The sequence below is a fragment of the Lathamus discolor genome, chromosome 9 (assembly GCF_037157495.1).
Source record: "Lathamus discolor isolate bLatDis1 chromosome 9, bLatDis1.hap1, whole genome shotgun sequence".
NCBI classification, from domain to species: Eukaryota; Metazoa; Chordata; class Aves; order Psittaciformes; family Psittacidae; genus Lathamus; species Lathamus discolor.
The window spans coordinates 13,678,782-13,703,106 of record NC_088892.1 but is presented as its reverse complement, the minus strand read 5'-3'; the positions used below and the strand labels follow the sequence as shown (position 1 = coordinate 13,703,106).

Genomic DNA, 24,325 nt, shown 5'->3' with positions numbered 1-24,325 from the left:
AATTTCTTCTCTTTTGCCAATGGTGAAGGACAATCCTGTAGCTTCAAATAGCTTAATTTAGAGAAGACCACTGGTGCCCAGCTTTCTCAACAGCAGATACGTAACCTCCTGCAGGAGCATAAGGGGCAAGTACATCATGCTGCCCCCTGCGTGAGGAGAGGTCTAACACGAGCTGGAAAGCAAATCCTGGTCTGTTCCTATCTGAGACATGCTCAAAAAGAAGCACAAAAAGACTGAGCTGCAGAATTAGGTGTCTTGGTAGGTGGAGTGTACCTGCAGCCCCTCAGCCAGAGGCTCCTGGTGTAACAGCTGAGCAGTGCTATGCAGTCAGGTTTGGAGGCTTAAAGCCAGTCCAGATAACTAGGTAGAGACTTGTTCTTCCCTTGTTACGCTTTGGTTTATTTGCCATACGTTGTTGATCTTGGGGAGGTTTATACTTCTCTGTGGGTAAGTTCTCTGTGAGTGAAGGAAGTCGCTTTACAGCCATTAGTGTGGAATGTTGTTACAGACTGTGTTGGGTCTCCTTGGTGGTTTCTGTCTTGTCTCAGTAACTCCTGCATTTAGTCCTGATCTTTTTTAAGGAGAAGTATAGGAGGGAGGTGTTAAGAAAGGTGACAGGATGGCTTCAAACTCTCCACACTTAGCCTACGCTCTGTCAGCCTGAATTGAACCTCGTGCTTAAGAGCAGGCCCTGCAGACTGACGCAGATGGATAGAGCCTGTTGTTCCCATCCCCTTGACATCTCCTGTGCTATTTATGCTCCAGGAGCATCAGCATCGCTTATGCTTTTGTAAGACTCAGTCTACTCAAGGAATTAATGGATTCCCAGACCTGGGAAGGGTGTTGAGTTACTTTATTCAGAGGCACCCTTGACAGTTTGTGTTTGTCACCAGATTCCCCCTCATTAATCTGCTGTATAGAAATGCGTGACGACCTCGCTTGTCTCTCTGCGCAGGAGAACGTTTCAGTGTGCTGCTGGATGCTTCAGCAGGTGCTTAAAATAGCTGGTGTTTCGTAACAAGCTGGGATTTCTCCCTTTACTGTGGAGAAAGGGCTTGCTGTGGTGCAGGAGTACTTGGTGAGTTGTCTTCGAGCAGATGCCTTCCACAGCCCTGAAGAAGCAGCTCATTGCAGGTCTTGTCATCCAGAACTTGACACAAATGTTAGGCCCGTGTGCATCTCCATCAGGGGTTTCTGTACCCTGAGTACCCTGCATTGGTAAGGAATAGAGCAGAAGTCTCTTCATGAGCTGGGTGACTTCTCTGTGCGTGGACCAGATCCATGGATGGGATCATCTCGTGGGACATCGGATGTCTCATCAGTGCCATGCCTAACACACCAGTCTTTCCTCCTCTCGCTTGTGCCTCTTGTGCAAGGAGGAGACATGCGAAGAAGTGGCTGTCTGATGAGGGGTTTTATCTTCCCAGGCCTCTGCTCCCAAGGAAGGACAGAACGAGGCACTGGAGACTTCCCTGCATCAGTGGGGTTTTGTTTGGTTGTGGTTTTGTGGGGGTTTGTTGGATCTTTTTTCCCCAGACAGCACAATTCCTTGTTGACACAACCGGAGGTTGCAGTAGCCTGTCCTGCAGCCAGGCTGCCTTCGCCCCCCTCCATGGTCACCAGCATCTTCACAACTACATCTGTGAACACCCTGGCTGTGCCTCTGGGGGAAATACCCTCGCCCATGGCTGGATGTCTGACCTGGGCCTAGGAAGCCCAGAGTAACAGTGATGCTCAACAGACAAAAGTAACAACCAGGTGCAGAGGGCAAGCAGCCTTATGGAAGCGAAGCTCTCTGACATACATGTGTTGTCTCCAAGTTGTAACAGTTTCTAGCATCTGTGTAAATGATTGACCTTTCTTAGGCTTTGACTGGTAAAACTCTAACAGCTCCTTGTCAAGCATGCTGGCTTGGGGCTTTACTCTGGAAAAGTACATTAATTTTGTGTCCTGTCCTTTCAGACAAACATCCCAGGGAATCATATCACCATCAATAAGTGGTGCAATTGGTGCAGACTACTGAGATTTCTTTGTGCCATCCATAGAAGAATGAGTGGTTTTCATATTAATGCAATGAAAGTTCCCATTCATTAATGAGAATCCACTGATTTATTCTGTCCTCACCTATTGTATGTACAGACTTGCTCTAATTTCTTCTTTTTTCGATTATCTTTAGTATTTCACCTGTGGGGTGAAATTAACACTATTAAATGTGTTAGATCAAGCTCAAAGGGCACAGAACATTTTTCTTAAGCATGTGCCTTAGTTGTGTGTTGCCCCACAACTTCTTGAGCAAAGGAAAAAGCCAAGAAGCACTAGCAGATCAGTTCGGGGAGGTTCAGCAGGGCCCCAGGCTCTCTGCCCTGCCTGCCTGCTGCCCCAGTGTTAAGCAGCATTCGGCTTTGTTGCTATGCTTCTTGCCATGGTAGTTTGTCCCTAATGTGGGGACAACAGTCTCCAGGAGCTCAGAGTGGAAGGCAGGCAGCCAGGAAGCTTTAAGCCCTGCCATTTGAGCCAGCAGCCCTAGCAGCCCCCAGCACTGCACCAAATGTTTCTGGGCTTAAGCAGAGCGGGTGAAGATTTAAGCCCAAATTTTCATCACTTTTGTGTCTGCTAATCTCTGCACGTGCCTCTGCTTCTTAGTATCGGATTTATTAGACCATTGGTTTCTATTCTTGGATCTTAAAATATGGATTCCAGGTTAGTTGACTCATTCTTGAATCACTGCAGCTTGTCTCACGCCTTCCTCTGCTTCCTGAGGAGTTAGCCAGTTATTTGGCGTTCTCACCCAGATCTTCATTGCTTCCCTAGCTTATTGACTAGCTTTTTATGTCCTTCATACAACCACCCCAACTATAGGACTTTTCTGGCACTTTACATTTTGCCAGCTCTTAGAAGCCGGATTGAATATGCTCTACACCAATCAAAGACCTTTCTCAGTGTGACGCAGAAGTATTTCTGCATTGCCCCGCCATAGTCCATGATTCCTGGTTAGCGTCTCTGTTTCTGGCCTGGCTGAGGTCTGCTCTGTCCTAGAAACTTCTGTTTAGTGTAGCTAAATAGGTTAAGGCTATGGAGAAGGGAGGTGGGAAATTGCACTCCTGGCTGACTTCACTGAGCTGAAATAAGAAGAGTGTTTTCAGTTATGGCAGCAGGAAAAGATGCTTTTGCTGGAGTACCTTATTCTGTTGGCTGGGCTGGCAGGAGCAATTCTGGTAGAAGACCCTGGTTGATGCATCCCCAGCCCTGGAAATGAGGGAAGAGTAGAAGAAGGCAGAAAACTGCTAAATCATCCCAAGTATAATCCTCCTGTATTCCATGCTTCCTATCAAGAAACTCTCTGAGTTGAAAACTTAGTTGATTGCTCACACCCTTGGTGAGGTTACAGAAGCCTGGTCCTTCAATTGCTAGTGATGTGGTCTTGCTAGGTTTGTATGTGAAGGCTCCTGAGTGTTCGTAGGGCTGTTCCAAGACAGCAAAGCATATCCTCATCCACCAGCCATTTCTCAGCATCACTGGGAAGGGGATAGAATTCAGAACTCATCCTTTTGGTTTCTGCACGTGCTTTTAGTGTCATATAAGGAATACACTTGATAGTTCCTACTAGTGAGAGACTTCACCGATTCCTTGCGGAAGAAAGAGTGCTCACACATCCCCAGTATGTTCTTTTGCTGCTTCTGGATTTAACTGTGTTCTGTCTGTATGTAAAATATGTTACATATTCTCCTGATCTAAATGCTAACAATATGTTGTTTTTCAGCTTGGTTTTGGGTCGTTTCTTGGAATAATTGGATCAAACTTGATAGAAAACAAAAGGCAAATGGTAAGTTCATTATAAAAATCTTCTTTTTTAACAAATGGCTCAAATTTTGCATGTAAAGAGAGTTACTGATTTTCCTGACTCTACCAGGATAGTGTTGCTCATCTGTTGAGAACTAGAGATGGTTTCTAGCAGCCCAGGAGAACAAGGCTGTTAACCCTGATATTTTTAAATGGAAATAAAGAGAAAAGCTGAAGGAAGCACAAAGTGGCTTTACACAGTCTCATTGAACTCAGTGGGATTTTGTTTTAAAGGGCTTGAAATTGAGTGTTTGGAGTTTTCAGCACAGTGCTTCACGGACTCATGCCCAGTGAAAGGAAAGGCCAGAGAAGATCAAGCAGGTAGTATAACCCAGCCCAGAGGTGAAATCCTTTAGAGGGCCCAGCAGGAAGTCCATCCTGAGGACAGGAGTGCACAAAGCTCTCTGCTCTGCATATGTCTAGAGAATAAGTCACTCAAGATATCAGCGTGTTGAAAACACGAAGACTGGTGAAATTGAAAAGCAACCAACTTCTCTGGTGTTGCTGATTAACACATGCATTGTTGGTCCTTGTTTCCAAACACCTCTTCAAGCAGGAAGGAAAGCCAAGAAACTTGGCATGCTGTAAAGTAGCAGCTGGGGACCTGAGAAGCACAGAGGATGCTGGCTAGACCAGATGTGTGGACCACAGCGCTCTGGTTCCCTCCTTACACTGCAAGGAGACTCTTATGTGCTGCAGCTGGGCAGCCACTGTCTAGGCAGGTCTCTGGTGTCCTTTCAGGTGTTGGAACAGGCTTCCCAGGGAAGTGGCGGAATCGCTGTCCCTGGAAGTGTACAAAAACTGTGTAGACGAGGCCCTTAGTGACATGGTTTAGTGGTGGACTTGGCAGTGCTGTGGGAACAGTTGGACTTAAGCTAAGCTTGATCTTAAAGGTCTTTTCCAACCTTTTCCAATTCTGTGATGCTATGATTCTGTGGGAGTAATGTTCAGAAGAGAGCAGTGGGCAGAGAGCATGCAGATAGCACAAATCAGGTGAGACCAACACTGCTGATATGATATGATCACAGCTAAGTTTGTGCTGGGGTCTGAGTCGTCTCTCTGCAGCAGGGAGAGAGCTGGCCCAGATTACCCACTTTAGCAAGCACAGGAGAGTGATGGGGCCTTGGCTGGGTCTCTGATGGCCTCTTGACATGTCTTACAGACGCTGTTTCACAAGCCTCTCATCCTCCTGCCTCTGCCTCAAGGTACGGGCTGTAGTATTTGGAGGTGTCAGTAGCAGGTCTTAGTGTGGGGGGAAGTTTTTGGGAGAATTTAGCAAAAGGAGTGGGGGGAGATCAGAAGAGGCAGGCAGGTAAGACTGAGATTGATAGCCTGTGTTCTCTGCTTGACACATGGGGCTGGCTGGTGAGAGATAGCAAATGGGGAGGTTCTGTCCAGCTCAAATAGCATCCTGTTGGTGTGTCTGCCTCCTGCTCCTGCTCAGCTCTCCAGGAAGAGGGGCTGCAATCCCCCCCACAGTGGCTGCCCCATGCTCTGGTAGTGAGATCCCTCCAGCCTACCTCATGTGAGGTTGCACAGCACTAAGGGGGGATCGTCTGTCCCTGCAGCCTGTTCCGCAGGCCCAGCGCTGCTGCTCTTGCAGGAATGGAGAGGGGATGTGGGGATCTGGTTAGCAGGGTGTGCTGCTGAGCAAGGCTAAAGTACGTTTGCCAAGCTGCGGAGGGATTTGGGAGAAATCTGTGCTTGTCCTAATCCAGAGGCTGGGCTGCCTTGCCCTTTGCTTTGCAAACAGTGTGCTCCCTGCAGAGCGGGAGGGAGAGGGACAGGCAGACTTGTGAGGAGGGCAAAGCTGCGTTTCCCACAGTCAGACAGGGTGCAGGGAAGGTGGGTTTCCCAGTGGATATTTTTGGTTGTTTTCACCCTGGCTCTAGAAGAACAGCGTGTCCTGTTCTTTCTGTCCTAGCAGCATGTCAGTGTCTGGTTGAGCAATGGCCATGTAATGCCAGTCTTGCATTCTTCACAGGAGTGCCCGTGAGTGACACAGCGGGGCTCTGACTTGATTGACTTTGTCATTCTGAGCCCTGGGTAGCCCATGTTAATTCTTTTCCTCTCTCTATTGTTTTGTGTCCTAAGCAGCATGCATGACCCAGCTCTGCAGGGATTGCGTCACTGCTGCCGCGGTTGGCAGCTCCAGTGTCTGCTCTGACCGCACAGAGGACGTGCAGTAGCTGTCACTCACTGTCCCCTTGCCTTCGGCGCAGCGCAGCCCAGCCTTGCCCAGGAGCAGCTTTGTCCATTCCATGTTTCCATGATCCCTCTGGCAATGTGGGATTATTTTATCTGTGTGAATTTCCCAGTGTCCTGGTTTGCTAAAAGGCCGTTCTGGTGTTGGTTGTTACGCAGTGGCTCTTTAATGATGGCAGGATTATGCTGCCATGTTCTTGTGCATGTTTCTGCCCGTTACGCGGCTGTGGAGTTTGAGGAGTCAAGCGAGCCAGCGTGGCTGAGGGCTAGAGCTAACCTGAAGCGGCACTCCTCACTTCTCTCCCGCCTGCCGACAGGAATAGACCTCTCTCATTTTTCCTACCCCAGTGTATCGGCTTTCATGCTGTGCGTCTGCATTTCCCACTTGTCGAGGTAAGGGAGAGCTTTCCTGCCCCAGGGAGGGCCAGCTGCCCAGCAGCTCTGCCTGCTGCCTGCCAGCGCTGCCGGCACCTCTGACTTACACCCGAGCTGCGCTCAGCAGTTTTCAAGTGAGGAGTCAGTGTTCAGATGCCTTTGTGGCAGTCAGGCACGCCATGGAAGAGTAATAACCGACAGCTTCACAGCCCGTGTGTCCCTGGACCATGGCCCAGAGGGAGCCTCAGCCCAGGACGCTCCTGCTTCATGGCCTGCACTATCTGAACCCAGTTTGTCTGTTCTTGTCCGAATGCTGCTTGTCGTGGCTGGCCTCAGCAGGAGTTAGTTGAGCAAAGACCACTTACTACTGTCACACAGCTCTTAAGAGGGACTTCTGCTTGCTGCTGTGACAGGATTGACAACCCCAAATCAAAAATCTTGTTGGCAAATCATGAGATTAGTTGAAAACCATTGGGGGGGGGGGTGTCTATTTAAATTAATTTGTATGGTTTTATTTGCTGTTTGATTATCATAAATTCTTAGTGTCTGTTTTTCAGGCTTTTCTTTCTCCAGCTGAGAGAGAAAAAACGGTGTAAATAAAGCGAGCAAGCCCTTTGCTAACACCTGATCCTTATGTCCTAGTAGGGCTGTTAGGAAAGTATCATCATTAACCTTGTTTTATTTTAAATAAGCTGCTATCTGCAACCAGGGGCAACCGACAAATAACCCTGCTTGTATATATTTAGTGTTTGGCTCTCTTCCCATCTCCAAGGGTCATGCTATTTAGGGAGAATATCCTCTTTCATGTACGTATGAAACAAAGGACAATACAGATGAAGACTAAACGTGCTACAAAATAACCTAAGCCATAAACCCCATTTCTTCCACCAAGACTGCAAGAAGCTGTGCTTCCTCCCCTTGTGTGGTTTCACTGGCCATGGTAGTGAAATAGCGTGACTGCTGTACTGGATAGTGCAAGTTGTGATCCAGCTGCGGAGATGGCATGGGCCTGAGTGGAGGGGAAATGCTGGTGTTCATAGCTGACAGAAACAGGGTCCCAGCATAGGACCTGATCCTGGAAAACTTGTCACCTGCTGCCATCTGCGAGTATTTTGCGGCACAACATCTAATGGTCCAGTAATAGCTTGTTATTAGTGATGGTGACCTGTTGGTGTGGTCATTGGGTTAACTACACAGTATCCTCTGTCTACTCCTGCATGTCTTGAATACTTGCCTCATCTAGAAAACCATTTCATTTTCTCTCATTTTGAAGCTCACTGAACTAAGCAATTGTACAGTGACTGTTTCCATTGTCCTGAGTGAGCCCTCCTGCATCTCCACTCGTTGCTCAAGCTGACCTGGTCTGAACGTGGATGTTGCTGGAGGAAGGTCTGTTTTCACTGAGAGAGGTTTAGGTAAAACCAGTGTGATTAACCTAAAAATCCTGAGATACTTTAAAAATACATATAGGATCCTTCTGGCTTGTGTTTGTCAAGGGGTTTGGCTTGTCTTTCTTAGAACTAGATACTCGTGCAGTGGCAGGAACCAAGGGTTTTGAGCACACTTAGCACCTGGAGCTTTAAAACAAACATCCCCATGCCAGGAGACCTGCGATACCTGTCAGTGCTGGCCAAGCTGCTACTTTTTTATATGTGCTGTTAGTGATTTTTATTATTGCCTAAAGCTCCTGATGACCAGAGTCGCCTTTGTACTTGCAGAAAGGCAGTTTTTAACTCCTGCCAGCAACCAATACTTGAAGGCTGTGATCACTGGCATGGAAAACCACCAGGGAAAAACCCAATTAAGCTTCCAGTTCTTTAAGTGGAAGTACTGCTGTTCCCCAAGCTATGTCTTTGTGAACCAGTTTGAATGCCACACTTGCCCTCCCTCCACAGCGCTGCCCGTATCCCTGATGTGCTTTGACAAGGGAGGTGGGTACTGGGAGCTCTGTGTGTGATGAACTGGTCTGGAGCCTGCTACCAGTGACTGAGCGGCTGCTCAGGAGTGAGGAGAAGGGTTGTGTCAGCACTCGTGGATGGTCCCCCAGCTGAGCACTGGCACTTTGGCAGACATGGTGTTTAAAGTGGCGTAGTTGGAGTAGAGACTGTTTCTCATACCTGGGTGGGAGGTTGAGTGTTTCTGGCTTATCTTCTGAATGCTTTCACCCTAATTTTAAGAATGGGCAGGATGTGGCCGGTGGAAGAGGATCATAGAATCACAGAATGGTTTGAGTTGGAAGGGGTCTTAAAGCTCATCCAGTTCCAACCCCCTGCCATGGGCAGGGACACCTTCCACTAGACCAGGTTGCTCCAAGCCCCTGTGTCCAGCCTGGCCTTGAACACTGCTAGGAATGGGGCAGCCACAGCTTCTCTGGGCACCCTGTGCCAGCGCCTCAGCACCCTCACAGGGAAGAACTTCTTTGTAGTCTCTGAATCTACCCTCCTTCAGTTTAAAGCCATTACCCCATGTCTCATCTCTGTATGCCCTGTAAAAAGACTCTCTCCAGATTTCTTGTTGCCTTCCTTTAGGCACTGGAGCTGCTTTAAGGTCGCTCTGGAGCCTTCTCTTGTCCAGGCTGACCCAGCCCAGCTCTCTCAGCCTGGCTCCAGAACAGAGCTGCTCCAGCCTTTACAGCATCTCCGTGGCCTCCTCTGGACTTGCTCCAACAGCTCCACATCCCTCTTGTGTTAGGGTTCTCAGAGCTGGCCACAGTGCTCCAGGTGGGGTCTCACCAGAGCGGAAAAGAGGGGGAGAATCACCTCCCTCGACCCATTGGATCAGACTTGTCTAAATTCCCTCCTTGAGCTGAAGGTGGGTATGTCTTTCCTTGCAGCTCCCCAAGCCTGTGGGCTATGCTTGCCGCAACCTGGCGCCAAGAAGCCCAGCCAGGCTGCTGTGAGGGTGTATAACACTGATGGCATAGACTGATCACTTGCCTTCTGGTCTCATGAATTCATGCTTAATGCCTGCATTAAAGCGTTGCTTCCAGAAGGTGCAGTCCCACCAGAGAGGGTCACATACAGTGGTCTCCTATGGCCTTCCAGCCTGGGGAGTGTGCACAGGAGCAGCTCCCCACAGCGCTCCAGGACGGGGAGAGAAGAAATCCCCTCCTTTCTCTCCAGGGAAGAGTTAAGGAGAGCACAGCCAGAAGAGGAGGTGTATCCTCGGCCTAAGTTTAGCTGGAGTCGTGGAAGAACTTGCATTACAATATCAAGTCCCCAGAGTACCAGTCTGGCACAACACTACTACTGCTGCCGCCTTGCAGGAGCAGACGCGCTCCTTGGAGATGCACATCCCATTGCCTTCAATGAGACCAGCAGCCTGGGCAAATGTTTGGGTCATTGATTGCTTGAGGCCTTATCGACTGTGGTTTACGTATCCGTGTGGAGAGGGCACGAAACGCTTGGTTGTGGAGAGGTGGATGACACTTTGCTTTGTTTTCCTTTCTCAGCTGGTTGCATCGATCGTCTTCATCAGCTTCGGCGTCATTGCTGCGTTCTGCTGTGCCATAGTAGACGGTGTCTTTGCTGCCAGACACATAGTAAGTGCTCCCAGGAAAACACAGGTCCTGCAATGCTTTTGCTCGAGGAAAGCAAGTGATGGTGGCTGTAATCCTGTATCAGGCCCCATCGGAGTCTGTGAATGTGCATCATGTGCTGAATGCTGGTTTAGGTCATAAACTTCAGGAAAATATATCAGTTTTTAAAAAATATTTTTAAATTAACGCAAGCATTAAGCTCTAAGAGCTTTGTTTTAGGTTTTTTTGTGTATGCTTTATGTGTTTACCGAGTCTCAGAACTATGAGAGGTAATGTGAATTACAGCTATTGCCAAGGGACAGTATCTGAGGAGTTGCATCTATTGTATTTTAAATGTTAGCAGAGGTAGTTCTTAATGCTAATTGAACCACTGGATCTTGTAGTAGAATGAAGCAATTTGATACAAAGCTCATTAAAGTGTTACAGTCTAAACAGGAAGCACTGCAGTAGGTTCTCAGTTTCCATTTGATGACTTGAAAACATACAAGCTACTGCTGTCATGACCAATTGCTGGTACAGCGGGATGTGCAAAAGCTTCAGTTATTGGTATAGAAATTAAAAACCACAATTCCATTTCAACTTTTTAATTGAAACACCAGCAAACAGATTTTTGTCTTGCAGCTCCGCGGTTTGATGACTTTTTCTTTAAATTTTTGGCAAAATGGGATGAAAAGGGCAGATTTGGGGTTTATTTGTGATCAGAATGGAAGGGAATTTCAGACGGTCAGAATTACCCCTGCAGTGGGAACTCCTCATGTCAGCTGGCTCATTATTCTTCTTGTAAAGCTGGCTTCCCTTTCCTGCCTCTGAGTGTTCCAGTGGTAGAAAGACGACAGCTGGACAGCAGGATTTGCTGACAGAGCAATGGGCAGCTCCACTCAGCTGCGTGATAGGTCTCTGTCTGTCTGGATGCAGCCACCACGTTCTGGCCTTCTCTGATCCCCCCCCCCCGTGAAGACATGTGAGGCATTAGCTTCGATAGAAAGGTGAAGCTCTTTTGACTCCTGGTCCTGGCCAGGTGGGTCAGAGCCCTGCAGACTGGCTCTGGGGTTTTTAGGTGCTGACCTCATGGTTGGGTGATGGCATGAGCTGGCACCTGCTCCCGGCTGGCCACAGGGCTGTCTGCATGCCTGAGGTGGCCAGACCTGAGCAGCTGGGATGACAAGGGCTCTGGTTTCTGCCTCTTGATGAACGAATGTGCTTTTGGCCTCACTTCACCCCTGAATGGTCCAGAAATGTCACTGTCTGTCTGGAGACGTGCTCCTACCACACTAGCACATAGCGTTCTCCCTGTCGCTGCCCTGCCACCCGGAGCTTTGGATCAGATCCCCAGAGAGCAAGTCTGGCTGCTCCTTGGAAGGTCTCCCTGGTGTGGATACGCATCCAGCGTTGCTTTCCCCGACGTTTTGCCCTGGGGACCAGACTGCCCCAAAGTGAGACGCTAATGCATGTGTGCAGGCTGAGCCATTGGTAATCTTCCAGAGCTTTCCCACAAGTCAAGAGCCCAGAAAGACAAATTTGTCATCAATTTAAGGAGCAGTTGTTATGATTCAGCATGAAGAACCCTCAGAAACACGTCAGGCAGCCCTGGGATGTGTCTGGGAAGGGGCTGAGGAATGAATCATTCAGTTTGGGGTGGGTTGCCCTCACACAAATGAGCCTGGCTTAATAGCCTGTGCCTCCCATGCTAGCTGCAACAAATACATGCCTCCAAGGACCGGGTTTAAGCAACATCTGGGGCTCAGGGGCTGGGTGGGGAGCTGCTGCATGTATGGATGTTGCAGAACACCACTGTATTGAAGTGCTGATGCGAGAGCAGGATCTCTCTAAAGCCTTTTCCCACACCAGAGAGCTGAGTTTGATTTTGATGCAGTGCTAAGCCTGGTGCTTTGTCGTTGGCAGGACCTGAGGCCGCTGTACGCGGGGCGATGTCAGTACTACTCCAAGAGCACGACTCCACCTGAGGTGAGAGCAGGGTTGGCTGTGCTGTCTCTGTGAAGGGGTATAGGATAGGAAAACAGAGCAGTTTCTCTAGTTCTTCAGCTGCACATTCATTACAGGAGCAGGGTGGTGGGTTAAGAGTTCATCCAGCAGTAATTTTGGAGGATACGAACAACACATAACAGCCTCTGCACCTCTGCTCTCTAGTGTGTCCTTCAAAGAGAATCCCACTGGGGATGGATGTTCCTGCCACACACTGATAGTGCGTGGACATCCTTGCCTGCCTTTGCTGTGCACTGAGAATCTCTCAGATCTCCTCACAAGTTCCCAAGTAGTTCTGAACAACCACTGTATTCCAAATTAAAATGCAAAGTAAGTACTACCCAGTGGCATTGGTGGGGTCCATTCTCTTTTCAGCCCAGAGACCACCTGTGTGAGTTTGGGTGTTACTACCTACAGGCAGTCAACCACATTAGTCAGTTATTCACCAGTATGGGAATCTTGCTGTCAGACTGTATCATGCTATTGACAACGCTTTGCTCCGAGTTGCTGTGTGGTGAGGAGTGTTAGTTCAGCAAGGCCTTGGCTACTTGGAGAAGAGTTGCACAACCCCCTTCCTTTGCAGGCATGTGCTTATCTGTGACTTCCCCATGGTGAAAGGAAATGCTGGTCTGTTCTAGTCTAGTGTGTCTCTGTTCCAGTATAACTGTGTACTTTGTAGGAGCTGTGCTGCAAGATAAGGGAAGAAAAATCTTCCTTGGGCTAATCTGGAGATCAGCATAAACTCTGCATGCAGAGCAGGCCACATAGTGCTGGAAACCATGTTTGGTGATTATGTCCTTACATGCTTGATGGGTTTTTTCTGCATTCACACAGGCAATCTGTCACCCACAGCGCCGTGCGCCTTGCACACCGAAAATAAAAACCAACACCTGCTTCTGCTGTGACCTGTACAACTGTGGGAAGTGAGTAACCTGACAATACCGTTGCTGGCCGTGGGGAGGGCGAGCAGTGGTCGTGCTGGTTTGCACTGTCTGAAGGGCCGGGACAGGGCCGGGACAAAGCATCACTTAATGACAGCTGCTGTGGGAAGGGATCCTGAGCTGTGGTTGCTAGCCACAAGGGCTCCCAGGCAACAGGTAACCAAGGAAAAGGATATATGAAATACACTAAAGCCATCCCAGCTATGGGTGAGCTCCAGGCCAGCCCAGATGGAAAAAGAAAGAGGGTAGGAGTTTCCATTACTTCCATGCTTGGTGCCTTCCCCAGATTTTCCTCTATTGAGTGTCCCTTGTTTGCTGGGTTTTATTTTGTTTTACAAGATGGAAGATGCAGAAACTGGGACACGGTGCTTCCTCGCCTTGTCACCATTTCATTCTGCACCCTGCTAACAGGAGAATTCGCAAGCTGGTACCACCTGCCTGTTCATAAATCAGTGTCCTCTCTGCCCAGTGAATATCTCGCATGGTCCCAGGAGGTTGGAAGGTGTACAGCACTGTGCAAAGATGAGTTAGAAGGGTGGTTACCAGTCGAGAACCCCTGCATAGTGATCACACCACCATTAAATGTGGCTACTGTGCCTAAGCCAACTTAATTTACAGCATGCGCTGCTTGTATCATTTGGAGAGTCTAATGTGTGTCATCAAGCAATTAATAAATTGATTTTTTTAATGCTGGCTCTTGCCTAGGGCTGTTTCAGTCTTAGCGTTTCCCACAGTACTTAGTTGGGCTGGCCCTCATTTAAATCATTGGTGATGGTGGAGGAAGATCAAAAGCTGCTGTTGAAGAGGGTGGTTCCGCATGCTGGAAAGGGTAATCCCTGGTCTCTGCAGGACTTTGTTTCTGTGAAAGCCTTTGCAGAGCGGTGAAGCTCACATCTTCCTTTAACAGTTTACAGAACACGATCCCTTTTTACTTGCTGAAGAGAGCGATACACAGGGAAGTGACTGGAATAGGAAAACTTGTAACTTCTGTGTGTTTGCTTTTTTATTTTCCTGTGCTGTTGGGGTTTTTTCTCCAATCAGGCTGGTTCAGGGTCCTGCCTCTGACCCATTTTCTCCTAAGATATCAGTTGTTACCGCCTCAGTCTTGCTCAGTACCACACACATGTTCTGCACTGCACTGATCCTTTTGGGATCTCACTAAGAAAGGCACAGACACTCAAGGCTGATTAGCACTCATATTAAGTAAAGATGGACATTATAGAAAAGGTGATAGCAGTCTTGCATCCCTCCTGATGCTGGGAGCCCCAGCTCTGGCAGCATCGGGCCAGCCGCTTCCCGTTGGTAAGTACATGCTGTATTTACCTTGAAGTGCTGAATGTTCTCCATGGTAAACCAAGACTTGCTGAAAGCTTTACACTGTCACACATCTCCATAGGAACGAGCTCCTGCAAACAATGCATACAGGTTGCATTGTTAAAGGCAGTCACAGTATGTGCTCAGGTTATATAGAGGTCATGCAGGCTAACATACAGGTTTTTACAGCCTGGGGTTATGCTCTGCGTTGATTCTACTTGAAATCCCTGTCTCCTTGTTGCAATGTCTTCTGCCATTGCTTGCTGTGTGATAAGGAAAAAAGGAAAAGAAGAAACAGAAGTTGAGTAATGAGGGAAGGAGGGTGGCTTGTGAAAGGGGCAGGTTCCTGCAGCCCTTGCAGAGTCTGCTTAGGAACTGAGCCTGGATCTCCTGCTTCTTGGCCTTAAATATAAGTGTTCTTCCCTATTTGAGGCCTTTAATGCAGTTTGAGCCTAACCCCGTATGTGAGCTCAGAGGTGAGTCATTCATAAGCCCTTAGTATTGTTTATCCCTGATAAACATGTTTTCTTCAGGGGAATTTGCTGTAGCCCACTACATCTGGTCAGCTATGCCGAAGGCCACCCTGTTCCCCAAGTGACAGAAGTCATTACTGAAGAATCCCACCTGCAAGGTCACATGTTGCAGGAGCCACTCTTCCCTTTCCAAAATAATGACCTCAGTGGGTTTGGCCAAGTCTTCTCCATCTCTTTTCTGCATGTGGAAAAGCTGAAAAACGGGAGCAGAAAGACCCCTGTCTGCCAGCCCGTGCCGTTGTGCAGCTGCAAAGGGCAGCTGAGGTGGCCGTGCTTTGTGGTGCTGTGCTGTCCTGTGCCCGTCCCACCCAGCCGCTCCTGGCTGTGAGGAGCACAGACTGATTTCCCTGGGTAATTAATTCCAAGACCCGTTTGTCCTTGGGATGCCTCCCAAGGCTCTGTGGAGATTTCAGATGAAATAAGAGGCAGATTCAGCCCCAAGGTCATCTGGGTATTTGCACACCCTGAAGGACTTGTTTGTTTCACAACAGATCAAGCCGTCTTCTGCCAGTGTCATGCAGGGAGAGCTCAGATGCCACAAGCATGGGATGTAGCAGGATTTATCCCTGCTCCCCCTGTAGTTAGGTCCAGGCTATCATTAAATTGCAGAATGCATTTTACCGTCCAGCAGAAGTGTTTAGATTTTATGATACGTTGCATTGTTTTATCATTATTGTTGGGTTTTTTTCTAATTTAGCAGGGTAGAGATTTCTGGAGGCTACTATGAATACATTGATGTCAGCAGCTGCCAGGACATCATCCATCTTTACCACTTGCTTTGGTCGGCAACAATTCTGAACATTGTGGGGCTGTTCCTAGGGATCATCACAGCAGCGATACTTGGAGGCTTTAAAGACATGGTAAGATGGTACCAGTTCCTCTGTGTGTTAAATGACAAATCAGGCAAATTGCCTTTTAAAATTAGTTGGTGGTGTTTCAGTGCAGATGGTCTGTGCATCACTGCAGTCAGGCTGGAAAGAAGGACATGAAACAACTTTAAGGAGAAACTGGGAATTATTTACTTTTCTCGTCTGGTGTCACCACCCAAAGACAATTGGAAAAGGTGAACAAAACCAGGAGATTGCGTTTTCTTAAGGAAATTTCTCAGAGGAGTTGGCAATACCAGGATGATGAATAAAAATAAGCTCTTCGTTAAAAATCAATCTTCCTTTCCATAGCACTGACCTTCTACAAGGAAATGTGTGGTGGTTGCTCATGAATTGTTGATTTTATAGCAGTGGTAGGGTTCTGAGCTTTACAGACTGCTTAAACAGCCGTGTTAGGCTGAAACTCTCCATCTGGTTTCTTCGTGGTGCAGAATCTGAGAGGATGAACTGGAGACCAGAACCAGGTGGAAGATTGCAAGCATAAGATAATGAAAAAAACATGCTGTTCTTACAACATGAGCTTTGAAATACCCCCACTTAACCTGGCTCCTGTTACCTTTCATACAGTGTTGTCTGCGGAGGACAAACCAATGGGGAGAACTGAACATTCAATAGATAAATTTGGGTCGCTTTTTCTTTTCAATCTCTTGTGACTCCTTCAGAACAATACAAAATGAGACCCTCAGAAAAGAGCATTTGTAGTACATTATTTTACAAACAGCTGTTGGGCCCTGCGCTAAGTGTGCCTGACTTCAGAACTCTGAACCTTCCTGCAGTCTTCATAGACCTTCACTCACCAACATCTTCCCAAACAAAACAGGGGACGTGTTCCCAGCTATGCATTGTGGCCTTTGGGATGTGATCCGTACCAGGCAGCCTGTAAACCTCTGCAAACAGAAGCGTCTGTGATCAGCAGCAGTGTAAGAGGAGTTGAAATATGCTGATCTCAAAATGCACTGAATAACAGAGTAATCAAAATGAATGGGTTCTTTTTCCTAGTTGTGAAGATGCAGTCTGAACAGTACTGGTGTGGGCTGGGGTATTGCCAGCTCAGTCTGTGGGATCTGAGAGGAAACAATGGGTGGCTGAGAAATGAAGTGACCTTGGGGCTTACCTGCTGCCTAAGAGGGAACTGCATTGCTGGTGGCTAATGCAACAGAGTTGAGCCAACCAGTGCACCTTTAAATCATTTCTGCTTTCGTTCAGCCGTCAGCTTGCTGTGACTTGGTTCAGTAGCCTGAGATTCTCTTCCTTTTGCTTTAACAGACTCCTTCCCTCCCTACGCTGAACTGTGCGGTTGAAAATGCACACCCTTCGGTGTCCTACTACTCAAGGCCACAAGTGACATCTTACAACACCTACTACCACAGCACTCCTCACCTGCCTCCCTACTCCGCATACGACTTCCAGGTAGGGAATGTTACAGGCTGTTTTCTTGTTTAACAGCAAGGTTAAATCCAGGCCGTCTGCAGGGCTCTGGAGGCCTGTCTTCCTGTCATCCACACAGTTTAATTTTCCTGTTCCTGCAGAGAATATCTAATCTTTCCTGCTAGGCACTGGTCTGTAGCAGTGCTCTCTCTTACAAAGGCAATGTTTTCTTGAAAGCTGTCCTTGAAGGGAAGGCAACAGAGCTTGCTGCCTGCCTCCCCCGTTGTTCAGAGGCCACATTAAAAATAGGCATTGCCTCTGGCACTGCAGTGCTCTGAGGATAGAGGCAAAGTGAGGTGTTCAGGTGCTAGTTTTTATTAGGCCAACTGCTGTGTCTGAGAGAAACAGATGAGCTTTTGGAAACAAGCTATTTGAGCTCCTGAAGACCCATACAGACTGAAAAGCTATTCTTTCATGGGTTTTTTTCCACATGCTGCAGCTGGTCTAAGAATGGTCCCTACAAACATCAGCTCTGCTGTAACACATCCCTTCCTCTTCTGAGTTACGGAGCTGTGCTGTTAGTAGTGTGTGACTTCACATGAACTCTGTAAACATCAGCTTTCACTTGGTGAAGCACATGAGGACACTTCCTACTCAACTCTTCCATCAGGTGGATGTTACCACAGTGGTGTTGATAACTGTCATGGTTTAAACCCAGCAATCTGGCCTTTCTGGATGACTCACCCCAGTTTATGTACTGGGCATGATGTGCTGTGGTATGGAATACCCCTTTGGTTAGTTCAGGTCAGGTGTCCTCACCAGCTTTCTCCTGGCTTTTTGTGTCCCTCCTCATTGACAGAGCATAAGAGACTGAGCAGTCCTTGACCAGGGTCAACACTGAGAAACAACTAGAACACCCGTGTGTTATCAGCTCTGTTCTCAGACTGAAGCCAAAACACAGCACTCCACCAGATACTAGGAAGAAAGTTATCTCTTTCCCAGCTAAAACTAGGACATTAACTTAACATATCAGATGTTTTCTTTGCAACCATCAGGGCTGGAGACTTATTTTATGACGAAAGCTTACGATCTTAGACACCAACTTAGAGGTTTGCTCTGTGATAGCCACCATCTCCCTCATCAGAGCCATTAGAGGTAACACGAATCTAGACCTTCATGGTTTTACTGCTAGTACCATTAGACAGCACAGTTGTCAGGGCCTCCTAGAAATACCTGAACACTTACAGCAGAATTTCTAGAGTTATTTACGCATATTTGTGAGTAATTTTTTATATTAACACAACCTGGGACAGTCACTAGTGGTGTATTAGCATTTTACATTGACAAAAATGCCAACCTCAGCGTGTACCAAACCAGCTCTGCTGCAAAGTCCTCTTCTCAGCTGCTCGGCTGGTATTAAGTGCTGTTTAACTCAGGGTTTTTTTGTAGTGCAGCCACAGTACCAGCAGTGAGCTCAGCATGGGTGGATTTGCACTGCTTTTCAACCAGAAGTGCTGCTGGGCTCTGCTAACGCTTACAGCATAGCCAGATGGATGAAAGTCTTTCCGTGTCTCACTGCTGTGAGCACAGGTGTTGGCTTAGGAGCCAGCACAAAAGCAGGGCATAAATCGAGGTGATTTATACTTAAAATAGCCAACTCTCTCTTTCAACTGCAATTACAAGTCTGAGCCTTCCTTATCTTCCAGGGAACTTGAGGGCCTGCATGAAAGCATTAGCTGAAGCCTCCGGTTGTGGAGATTTGCTTTGCCTTGAGCAAGAGCGAATTGCTCTAGATTGCTAGATACTGGTTTTACAGATACCCTGGCCCCAGCAGTGTCTGTGCCACCCTCCACCTTCTCCGTGGCCATCCTACAGCACATGGAGCAAGCCCAACCTTGCTTCTCATATCCCTTTCAAAGGCTGCACCACCTCTGGAGCAAGAATTGGCCAAGTCAGTGCTTCCCACTCATCCCACATATTCATAGGAAAAATACCCCAACACTCCAGAATTTCTAAGGAAGCTTGTGCCCCTGCAAGAGCCCAGGGTGTGAGGGAAGAGCTGTTGTGTTGTTTGAAATGGGGACAGTTTGCATGGCTTTCTGTGATGTCCTCTGTCACACCAAAGGGGGAGATTTTCTCGACCCCAGTGTTTGATCTAAAAGCAGAGACCATTGTGCCCGACCAGCCTGTCAGTTTCCTGTTATAGGGACCCTTCACTGAACATTCCCACTGGATTGGAGGGTGATTTGACTTGTTCAGGGAATCATGGCAACAGCATAAGAGGGACCCCGCAGTGGTCCCCTCTGCCCACTATGATTCAAATACGTTAGCCACTGCCAGTGACTGCTGGCGCCCATGAAGGACCAACGCTAACAGTTTATGGAATAGCACTCTTTATTAATATAAAGTCATGACAAATCAAGGTTCGTGGATTGCCAGTGATAATATCTGACTGCAAAAACATATTTAAAGCAATATTCAGACAGGCTGTAATCTCCAATAAAAGTGTTCAGCACTCAGAGAGTGTAAATCTTACCCAGTAGGCATCCCTATGAGGGAGAAGACAGGTTCTGCCCATTGACCGATCCCAGCAGTTACATTGGAGTCTTCCCTGACTCTTCCTCCATCCTCAACTTACTTTTGTACTATTTCTGTATGTTTAGGTGGAACCTGAGTGACTCTAGTCATTCATTCTTTTATTATTGATGGGTGCAAAATTCACTCACATCTTTAAAGATATAGCCAGTAAAACTATAAAGCGCATGCTTTATAGTGAGGGGTAGTCATGCATTGGAGGTGGGTAACTTTGGGATGGAGGTGTGCATTAGTATTCTAATGAGATTATAAGGAGCAAGGTTCACCTAAGGGAAGTCATTTTGCCATGGTTGCTGGCTCAGCGACAAACATGTCTTACATTTCCCATTTGACAGCTGCTAGGTGGCTTATCAGCTGTATGGTACCATCACGTTCCTGCTTCTGCAGGGAGTGCAACAGAGCCTGGCCGTGCTGTCTCCACTCTGCTCCACCCTCCATTACTCCTATAGGATAGCAGGTTGTGTTGCCTAGGGAACCATGGTGGAGTAGATTCCATGCATGCCAACCATCAGGCATGTACAGATTTTGTTTCTCCACCTTTTCAAGCTTTTTGCTTACTGAACGAGGAAGTTATTTTAATTTCTGGCAGGTTTTATTTGTGATTAAGAGAAAAAGTAGTATAAAAAGAAATTATCTGCAGCCTGTTCATTGTTGCTGCTGGCTGATGTTTGAAACCCACGATTTGAGAGCAACTCATCAGTTCGCTGTTGTCCAGCCTCTGTGAAATGCAGCAGGTACACGTAAGTGATGAGAAAGCAGTTTGTTTTGCTGTTTTTAAATGCCTTCTAGGAGTCTCATTATGCAAAACTGCTACTTACAGGCTGTGCTTACCTTGAATGCAACAAGTTATTTGAAAACTTACTGGTATGTGTACATATGTTTTGCAGAAGTGAGCCTTGAAGTGTTAATTTTGCACTGCTTGTTAGTGAAGCATTGCTTTGCCGGGGTCCTTTACACAAAGAAGTGTTTACATTATAGCTTTCTTGCTGTCTCCCTGCAGCATTCCAGTGTGTTTCCAGCCTCCACTCCTTCTGGCCTCTCTGATGACCCCCAGTCAATGTCGCCATCTCCCAGCTATATGTGGTCCTCCAATGCGCCGCCTCGTTACTCGCCACCGTATTTCCCACCTTTTGAAAAGCCACCTCCTTATACACCATAAAGAATGTCGGAAAGGAGAAAAACACATTTACCATTGAAATAATTGTGAACATTTTGTATTTATATTTTACTGGGGGAGGGAGAAGGAGGGTAGATACAGAAGATAATTGCAAATACAAATCTTAGGTTGGACTGTTCTTTCTCGTGAGACTTATTTCGGGGGGTTAACAACAGAGTATGAGGAAGGGGACATACTGCTGATGTTTTGCAGTGTTGGTGAGTAGTGAGTGACCTAAATTCCAGCCTCCTTGTTTTACCCCGAGGTTCATGTAGTCCTTGGTTTTTAATAAAGCGATACAACACAGAAGATAGATTCTGGTCTGCCTTACTCCATCTTGTGCCAAGCTGAAGTAAAGGTAGCCAAGATCGACAGTTGCTGAAGAGTGTCAATCTGTTTAAGGTAAGGGTGCTTGCAGACAGCTCAACTTAATGCTTGTTTTGTTTGGCCTTGGGGCTCCAATTACTGAGTTTTTTTGGGGCCACAGAACATAGCTCACATCACTTGTTGGTTTAGGGCCTACACACTGGAAAAATCCTGGGATGAGCCATAGCAGTGTCTCAACTTTTAATGCTAATGCAAAGACATACATCACAGGGTATTTTCATGTATGTCTAGAAAAACTCCTGGAATATTGCTTCTTTTTTTTTTTTTTTTTTTTTTTTGAGGGAAAAATGGTCAATAGGCAAGCTGGTTTTATTTCAGGATGCTTCTTAAGATGGAAGGTGAAATGGAGTTGTCTCTCTCTGAATTCTGTGTAAGTTAATGCTGAAGTCAAATGGTTTGGGTGGTTGTACTGCCTCAATCTTCCTTTTATTCCTATAAAGAGCATTAGTAACTGTCCACAAGTCACTGAAACAGTGCAGTGCAAACAGTATTGCTCCCACCCCCTTTCTGTTTGGTTGGGTACTTTTGGTTTGGGTTTTTTTTTTTCAAGCTTGTACTTTTAACTTTTCTAATGGACTGAATCAGCACCCTGAATAAGCACTGGTTTAGTAGCTGTCTTAACAGGCTGCACATAAGGAATATCCACCACTAGTTGTCCAGGATGAGAGTCTCACATGGATAAATTTCAACACCCTGTAATATAGGATGAAACTGATAGGAATTTGCAATTATTGTTGTGACTTTCATTTAATCTTCAGCTGCTGACTTTGCTGATGGATCTAGATTCCAACAGATGTTGCATGCATCCTGCATAACAAAAGAAGGTCAGCTTTGTTATGTGACACACTGTCCTGTAAAGTGTGGTTCTACTCCAGGAAGTGATTTCAGATGACAGCAATCAGATCTGAGCTGCTCAACCTGAGCATTCTCAACCGCTTACTTCAGGGATAAAAATAAGGTATCGATGTTTTATTCCTTATTTCCTATTACTTTAATTTTCTTGGCACCTGATTGTTGACCCACAGTTGTCTTTACTTTCAACTGATGGGGACAAAAAGGTACCTAAAATCTAAACCTGGCTTTCAGAATCTAAAAGAGGAATACGTGCTGGGGTGGTGGGGGGTTGGATTTTAAACTGTGACATCTACTTTTAATGTAGAAGGGAAAAATGAAATACTGTCAACATGGAAAATGAACACTGAAGTCTCTGATCTCACTTCTCAAAGTACACCCACACTTTGTAATGCTGGTTTTGTTCGCAAAGCCTTCGGGCTGGGCTATGTGTTACCCTTACCATTTCCACTGTCAAGTAACAATCAGTGTATTAATAAGGCAAAGGATGATAAAGTTTATCCAGAAGCAAGTGTAACTTTTCTTCTGTAACAAATAAACAGCTGGAGAAATACAACTCAAGGGATTTAAAGCAGTAGTGTACGCAGAACATCTTCCTGGTGACGTTTTGTTTTACTATAGATTGTCAAAGTGCAGCTCCTATAAATTTGCATACTGGAAATAAATCTGTATCCTAGGGCATCATCCATTTTATATTACATTTTCCTGAATTAAATCTTGATAAAGAGATCATGGGCAATTTCGAAATCGTACAGTACTTCTGATAAAACTCTCCACAAAACTAGAATCACAAAGGCACATTAATATCAGAAAACATTAACTGCTGCATCTCTGAAATAAAAGTCCTGTCCCATTTCTGACCAACATACTCTACCATTTGTGCCTGTCAGCTAAATAGGGCTAGAAGGACTAGGGGACACTACAGGACAGGACTAAGAAACTGATGGGGGGAACATGAATAAGTGGCAGAGAAACAATTAGGAAATGATTGTATCGTTAGTTTTGAGTTGTCAAAGACTAAACTTTGGAAATTATCCAAATTCTCACCTTTTTTTCCAAGGAATATTTAAGCAAAAACTACATTGCTGCTTTAAATTCACTGTGAAAGGACAAGTCCATTTTCACATTTAAAATGATTACCAGTGGGATCTTCCGTTGAATTACCCATTTCCTTCTGCTTGAGTAAAACTGTTTAATGTAAATGCAACATTCTGCACTGTATTCATCATTTCTTATGAGAATGTCAAGATTGTGACTCATATGTACCCTTTTATTACTTTACCAAAGTTAAATAAAATTGTGTGACTTTTGTAAACGTTTATAAATTGCATTTTACATTTCAGCAACTTTCCTGTTTTACAAGCATCTTGAATGTTAGTTGAGGAATTCCTATATAATAGCATCATGCATTAAATAAACACAAAACCCAGCCCCCCAAAAACCCACACACTCACATAAAAAAAATGGCTGTATTGGAAACCGGTGTTTCTATCAGGATTAGCCAGAGACACATTTTAAGTTCTGTTTTTAAATGCTCCAGATCCTCCCACACTTCATCATTCTGCAGTTCTACCCACATAACAGAGTGCCCTAACTTCAATCACTGACTTGTCGTTGCTGCTGATTTTTTGCTTAATACAGAGGCAAATAACCCAGACAGGGCAGTGTCAGTGTCTCCTCTGCTTACTTTCATGTTTACTCTATTACTTTGGGCCTTATTCTGTCCTGATGCTGTCAGCTGCTCTTTAATGTTAGCAACAGTAGGTGGAAGCCCTGTGACAAGGAGATAAAGGCATATAAATAATCATTTGATATGTTACTTATTAAATTGCATTCCTTACCTGTAATAGGATGTCTGCATAAAGTAACTACGTTTTCTGCGCGTTAGCCACAGTTCACCAACAATCTAACTCTTCCCAATCTGAAACCCGGTAAGAGCAGCCCTAACCATGAGTTAGCTGAAATGCAGTGCATTGGTCACTGTATACATATATATATATATATGTAAATATATATATATGACTGTACATGTTTTTCTTGATTTCTAGCCCATTTGCAATGACAGTAGTACTTGAACAGACTGTTCCACAGCAGCTCCAGCTGTTCTGAGGGTGTGTATCACCACATTCAGCTTACAATAGACAGTGGAGTTTTTCAGCTAATTTGCTTTCTTGGAAAGTGTTCTACCCAAAAAAAACCCCAAAACCAAACCAACCAATCAAACCCCCCCAGTCAAACACCAAAAAACTAAAGCCCCAAATAGAAACACCTCCCCTCCCACCCCCAAGTTCCCTGCTATTCCTAAAGGAAGAGGAAGCTACAAACTACTGGTAATCTAACATGTTGCACTG

The 24,325-nt window shown here is 46.3% G+C and overlaps 1 protein-coding gene across 2 annotated transcripts in view; it reads left to right on the top strand.

Annotated features, from left to right (window-relative positions):
• The window catches only part of TMEM255A (transmembrane protein 255A), a 28,461-nt gene extending 5,172 nt beyond the window's left edge, over positions 1–23,289 (top strand). Inside the window, exons 3-9 of one of the 2 annotated variants that reach the window (XM_065690135.1) lie at positions 3,761–3,823; positions 9,872–9,961; positions 11,861–11,923; positions 12,776–12,864; positions 15,430–15,589; positions 16,883–17,026; positions 20,580–23,289. In XM_065690135.1, coding sequence (XP_065546207.1) covers positions 3,761–3,823; positions 9,872–9,961; positions 11,861–11,923; positions 12,776–12,864; positions 15,430–15,589; positions 16,883–17,026; positions 20,580–20,738 — 768 coding nt within the window. In that variant the 3' untranslated portion in view covers positions 20,739–23,289. Of the gene's footprint in view, positions 1–3,760; positions 3,824–9,871; positions 9,962–11,860; positions 11,924–12,775; positions 12,865–15,426; positions 15,590–16,882; positions 17,027–20,579 lie in introns of both variants that reach the window. The other variant, XM_065690136.1, reaches the window with a different exon arrangement.
• Positions 23,290–24,325: the final 1,036 nt, after the last annotated feature.